The sequence below is a fragment of the Sceloporus undulatus genome, chromosome 4, assembly GCF_019175285.1.
Source record: "Sceloporus undulatus isolate JIND9_A2432 ecotype Alabama chromosome 4, SceUnd_v1.1, whole genome shotgun sequence".
NCBI lineage: Eukaryota > Metazoa > Chordata > Lepidosauria > Squamata > Phrynosomatidae > Sceloporus > Sceloporus undulatus.
Window position 1 is genome coordinate 71082508 of NC_056525.1, and position 6592 is coordinate 71089099.

At 34.8% G+C, this 6592-nt stretch overlaps 1 protein-coding gene across 1 annotated transcript; it reads right to left on the minus strand.

The window, feature by feature from the left end:
* Positions 1-4034: 4034 nt before the first annotated feature.
* Positions 4035-5451, minus strand: LOC121929267. The gene is made up of 2 exons (XM_042464640.1): positions 5386-5451; positions 4035-5173 (listed from the first exon to the last, which is right to left on the minus strand). The coding sequence occupies exon 2, from the start codon at positions 5171-5173 to the stop codon at positions 4277-4279; it is 897 nt and encodes a 298-aa protein (XP_042320574.1). The 5' UTR covers positions 5386-5451; the 3' UTR covers positions 4035-4276.
* Positions 5452-6592: the final 1141 nt, after the last annotated feature.

Sequence of the window (6592 nt, forward strand, 5' to 3'; positions counted from 1 at the left end):
CAGGGCATATGACTTTCTGATACTAACCTTGTCACAAGTGGATCCGATTTTCCTTAGCTATCGGGATTTTATTTCCCCATATATATATATATATATATATATATATATATATCACCTAGCGAGCCTGAGCACTAGTAGATTTAAAAGACATCACCGCTATTTCACCCCATTGCCTCTCTAAAAACTGAATCACCTTTCCCCATTCGTCCCTAACCTGTTCTGTTCCATTATCTCTTATCGTTTGAGTTAAATTGTCCATCGTAATAGCTTCATACATTTTCATAATCCAATCTTCTAACCTTGGGACCTTATCATTTTTCCATTTTTGGGCGAAGCATATTCTGGCAGTAGCTGTTAGATAATAAAGAATTTTCTTATCAGTTCCTTTAATCTGATCATCAAAAATGCCCAACAAGTAAGTCTCTGGTTTCAATTGTACCTTTTCCCCCAAGATATTCACAATTTGGCTATTTATCATTTTCCAAAATTTCTTAGCTTCTTTACATGTCCACCAGCAGTGATAGAAGGTTCCAATATCCTTCTTACACTTCCAACATAGATTATTTTTAACCTTGTAAATTTTTGCAATTTTTGCTGGCGTTATATACCAATGAAAAAATAATTTGTGGAAGATCTCTCTCAAACTTTGAGAAACTGTGAGTTCGTGATTGTTTTTCCATGCTCTTTCCCATTGCAGCATTTCAATTGGATGACCTATTTCCCGTGCCCACTTGATCATATCCTCCTTCACCACTTCTTGTTCCATTTCATAGAATAGCAGCAATTTATAAATCTTTCCAATTACTTTCTCATGGTCTTCTAATAATAATTTCCCCAATTCCAAATTACCTTGGGATCTTATTACCTTTTGTTCTTTCATATCCTGCTTATATCTCGTAACAATCTGATTATATGTAAACCAATTAATTTGCCAGCCTTCCTCCTTAAGCTTCTCCTGAGATTTTAAACATAATTTACCTTCACTACTATACAATAAATCTCTGTATCTGTACCATTTTGAATTCATAATCATTTCTTTCCTATAGAAAGCTTCCTGGGGGGAAACCCAACCTTCAATAGACTCTATTATTCTTCGTTTATGCTTATTCCATATTCTGATTAGTGGTTTCCTGATGCAATGTGTTTTAAAGGCTCTATTAACCTTATCTTTCCCATATATTAGATAAGCGTGCCAACCATAGGTATTCCCCTCGCTTTCTAATTCTAATAAATTTATGTTTTCTAGAGTCATCCAATCTTTAAGCCACATCAGTCCACAGGCTTCGAAATATAATTTAAGATTTGGTAAATCTAAACCTCCTCTGTTTCTAGTATCTTGCATTATTTTGAGTTTAATTCGAGGTTTCCTGCCTCTCCAAATAAATTTAGACAAATCCTTGTTCCATTCTTTGAAGGGTTTTTCCAATGTAATAATAGGGAGCATTTGAAATAGAAATAGAATTTTTGGTAAAACCATCATTTTGATGGTGGCAATCCTTCCCATTAGAGATAAATTCAAATTGTTCCATTTTGCCAAATCTTGTTTGATTTTGGCCCAAGCCTTCTTATAATTGTTTTCAAATAAAGAGCTAGTTTTGTTTGTAAATTGAAGTCCCAAATATCTGACTTTTTTTCTCGATTTTGATTCCTGATTTGTTCTCCAATTGTTTCTGTTCAAATTCTTTCATATTCTTTGTTAATATTGCCGATTTCGTCTTGTTGATTTTACAGCCTGTCATTAATCCAAATTTATCTAAGATTTCAATAACCGGTTCTATGCTTACAAGGGGATCCTCTGCAATCATAATCAAGTCATCCGCAAATGCTCTGATCTTGTAACTTTGGTTTTTAATTCTTGTGCCTTTAATTTGATCATTGTTTTTAACCTCTTTTAACAAGAGTTCTATAACCAATAAGAATAGAAGTGGAGATAGGTGGCATCCCTGTCTGGTACCCCTTTTTATACTTATGAATCCAGATTTTTCTCCATTTATTTTAATTTGGGCTTTTTGATTATTGTAAATTTTCTCTACCCAGTTAATAAAGTTTGGTCCAGCCTGAATTTTCTTTAATATTCCTATTAGAGTAAACCAATCCACAGAATCAAAGGCTTTCTCCAAATCTAGAAATAATAAGCCTAATTGTTTGTCATTATGAGATTCGTAGTACAGTACTCTAAAATGTTTCAACAAAATTCTAGAATTATCTCTCATATATCTTTGTGGGAGGAATCCTCTCTGGTCAACATCAATTAAATCTTTGAGACAGTGTTTTAGACGGTTAGCTAGAATCTTAGCAAAAAATTTATAATCATTATTTAGTAAAGAAATCGGGCGGTAATTTGCAGGTTTCAAATTATCTTTCCCTTCTTTCGGTATCATTATTATTTCCGCTTCCTTCCATGAGTTTGGGAGATTTCCCTCCAGGGCTCCGTTCATTATTTCTTGTAAAATACCCGCCAAGTCCGTTTTGAAAACTTTATAAAATTTTGCAGTTAGTCCATCATTACCGGGTGCCTTCCCTGGTTTATTCGAGTCTATCACATCCCAGACTTCTTGTATAGAGATTGGTTGATTCAGATGTATCCTTTGTTCTTCTGATAAGGTTATTATTTTTGATGTTTCTATGTATCTTAACACCTGCTCTTGGTTTATCGGGTGCTCTTCATATAGGTTTCTATAAAATTCAGTGAAGGCTTTTTTGATTTCTTCCTGTTGCGTTGTCACCTTCTCCCCAAACTCTATTTTATTAATCATTTTCTTTTCTCTTTCTTTCTTTAATCTGTATGCCAACCATTTTCCTGTCTTATTTGCCTGTTCAAAATATTTTTGTTTGGCTAGTTTAAGCTTCTTATTTAGTTCTTGGGTAGCTTCGATCTCTAATTGTTTCTGCAACATTTTAATTTCTCTTTGTATTTTCTTGTCCCTTGGAAATCTTTGAAGTTCTTCTTCTCTATTCCGTAGTAGTCCATTCAGTTCTGCCACTCTTTGCTTCTTTTGTCTCTGCAATTTAATATTTTGCTGCGTGAAAAACCCCCTAATTACCGCTTTACCTGCGTCCCACACCATTGGTAATTGGATTTCATTGTCTTTATTTTCTTTAATAAATTGTTGAAACATTCTTCTGAATTCTTCAATAACTTTTTTGTCATTCAATAAATCTTCGTTCAGATACCAATTATTAGTCCTAATCTTATCCTTTAGATCTAAAATTATAGGATTATGGTCTGAGATTTCTCTGTTTAGCACAATAATTTGGGAAATTTCCTTAATCAATGATTGCGAAACAAAAAACATATCTAATCTCGAAAGTGATTGGTGCCTATCCGAAAAAAAGGTATAGCTCCTTTCCTTGTCATATAAGTGTCTCCAAGCATCAAGCAAATCAAAATTTTCTAATAAATCAAAAAAAAATTTGGGTAATTTACCCTGGGATTCCTTTATACCTTTGTACGATGATCTGTCTAATTGGGGTTGCATTACTCCATTAAAATCGCCTAAAATAATAATATTCTCGTAATCAAATTCCGCAAGTTTAGCATTTAATTTGTTATAGAAGTTGTTTTTGTTTTCTTGGGGGCCATATATACCAATCAGGAGGGATTTAATCCCTTTCCACCAAATTTCGACTCCCAGGTATCGACCTTCTTTGTCCCTGAATATTTCTTTTGACTCAATGCAATTTTTAACATATATTATGATTCCTCTTTTACTTTTGTTAAATGTTGTACAGTATTCTTTCCCTAATTTTTTATTTTTGATTAACCTGACATCTTTTGCCCTAATGTGAGATTCCTGGAGACAAACGATGTCTGCTCTATTTTTTTCCAAAAAAAGAAAGACTCTCTTTCTCTTCTGGGGTGAGTTTAGGCCCCTGACTTTCCAAGACATTATCCTCATTTTGAATATTTTAACCTTCTCCAAACAGATCAAATTAAAATGCACAAACAGCTTAATATGAATTTTTTTTTTGGTAGTTTATTAAAGCAATGGGAAGAGTATTTTAATATACAAAGAATAAAATGCAAATCCAGTACCAAAGCCCACTAAGTCCCAGAGACACTAATTTAAGTTAGTACAGCTACTCCTATATCTAGATTTTAGCTTAGAATAGATATAAAGATATAAAATTGTCTTCGTTCCAAATTTTGAAAAACAAACTAACCTATAGATGTATAAATGAATGTGTAAATGAATATATAAATATATAGGTGAGTAAATAGGTGAGGAGGTTGGTTTATCACAAGTTTTACATTCAGGTAATTTGACACATTTGCTTAATCACTTCCCCCTCTCCCCTCCTCCCCGCCTCCATCTCCATCTCCATCTCTCTCAAATTCCTTCTGGATGTCTTTTAAAAAGTTTCTTGCCTTCTCTATGGAGTTTAACCTTATTTTCTTCTGTTTCCATGTTACTTGCACACCTTCAATTTCTTCCCATTTGAAGAAAATTTCGTACTTTTTCAGCTTGTCTATTAGGAAATTGTAGTCTTTCCTCCTTTTAAGTATCTTCCCAGGTATGTCTTTCAAAATCATGATTTCGTTGCCATCAATTAATAATTTGGTTTTATAGCTCTGTTGTAGGACCAGGTTCCGTGTTTGCTTGCGCACAAAATACACAACTACATCCCTAGGCAATTTTTTAAGTTTAGCAATATGAGAATTAAGTCTGTAGATTCGATCCAGCTCCCACGGGAACTGGATTTCAGATTCGTCGATAAATTTTGCTAAAATTGGGGAAAGTTCAGTGTATAAATTTTCGTTGATTTTCTCAGGCAAGCCGCGCAATTTCAAACAGTTCTCCCTCTGCTTCAATTGTAATCTCAAAATTTGTTCTTGGTCCTCAAGCAAATCATTTTTGACTTCATCGATTTTCTTTTCCATTTTTCCTGTGTGCAATTCCAAACTTTTCATTTTTCCGTTGATTTTATTTATATCTTCGTTTATTTTGTCCAAACCTGAGCTCACTTCATTCAATTCTACTTTAAACTCGCGTTTGACCCCTTCGCTGGATCTGAATATTTCAGCATTCGTCTCTGCCTGTAATCTTCTCATTTCCTCCAGCAAAGCCTCATATGATTCTGGTAGTTTCACTGAGTTTTCAAATGAAGGCCTTCTATGGTTCGTAGCTGATACTTGATTTAAGGCCGTGGCTTTCCGTGTGCCTGATGCCATCTTGGAAAATTAAGGAAAATAAGAAAGTTAAGATTAAAGGAAGAAAAAAAAAAGAAGAAGAAGAAAGAAAGAAAAAAAATCTGGGAGAATGGGTATTACTCTAGGTTTGAATTGGCAGAGAATAACGGAGAAGAAGAAAGAAGGAGAAGAAAAAAGAGAGAAAGAAGAAGAAGGAAAGGAAAAAAAAGGAAGAGAAGAAAAAAAGAAATCACCTGGAATAAGAATTTGTTTCGGTTGAGCTTCAATTGATTGCAGAGGCATTTTCTCCAATGTAAGCACAGATAGGCACAAATCTATTTGTTTAGATCAAAATATTAAATATTGAATATTAAATTGATCTATTTAATTCAATAACAGTAGGTATATTCCTAGAGTAGTTTCTAGTAATCTAAATAAATTTGATCCTTGCTTTAAATTGGTTCTAAGTTGTGATTTACCCACCCTAAGCTTCCCTTTGATTACTCAATTTCTTTGAGGATGCAATAGAGAAGGAGCATGGATTAAAAAGAAAAAGAAAAAAGAAAGGAAAAAGAAAAGAGCAACGAAAATAACAACAACCTCAACAACAATGGGGGTATGAGGTAGTGGGGTATGTGTGACCAAGTAGATAGCTATTCCACACCCCAAAACAAGTGATAGAGTGATCAGTTCTGAAGTGCAGGTGTTTATCTATGGCTGCATCTCCCAAGCAGAGTCCAGAAATGCCTGCAGCTGTGTCTGTTCATCTTATTAAAATGCTGCTCTAACAGTTGCCACTGCAGTTGGGACAGGACCCATTTTTAAAATAATGCTAAAGGGTCTTTATTGCCATTCATGACAAAGCCACCCTGATATCCTTTGCATTTCAACAGAGAGTTCTCAGAACAACTTGCTTCAGGTTTTACTCCAACTGCTGCCATGACAGAGCTAACAGGAAAGCTGGAGGAGGGTGATAAATGTCATCATTGTCCACTATACTCAAGGAGCCCAGGCACTTTGTGAAACATATAGCCATGTTAATCTGCAGAATCAGTATGTAGAGAGATCTTGTAGCATCTTTGAGGCTAACTAAAAGAAAGAAGTTGGCAGCATGAGCTTTCATAGACTTAAGTCTACTTCCTCAGATGCATTACTAGCCTAATATATAAATGTAACTCCTGAATTACCTACACTAAACCTGAAGGTAGAACTAGGGTTGCCAGGTGTCCTTTATTATAAAGAATTATCCTTATTTGAGAGACAGAAAGGTTGTAGGGTATTTTAGGGTAGTACACAAACGTCATCATAGCTCTTTCCTGATGGCCAGCATTACATGCCATGAACTGTCCCTAAAGGGCTGGGTAACTTGAGTGACCTGCAGTGACCTCCCTCTCTGTCTCCCTGTCCTGAGGCCTTGCCATTCAACAACAGACCAACATTTGTGAACAACATTTCTATTCA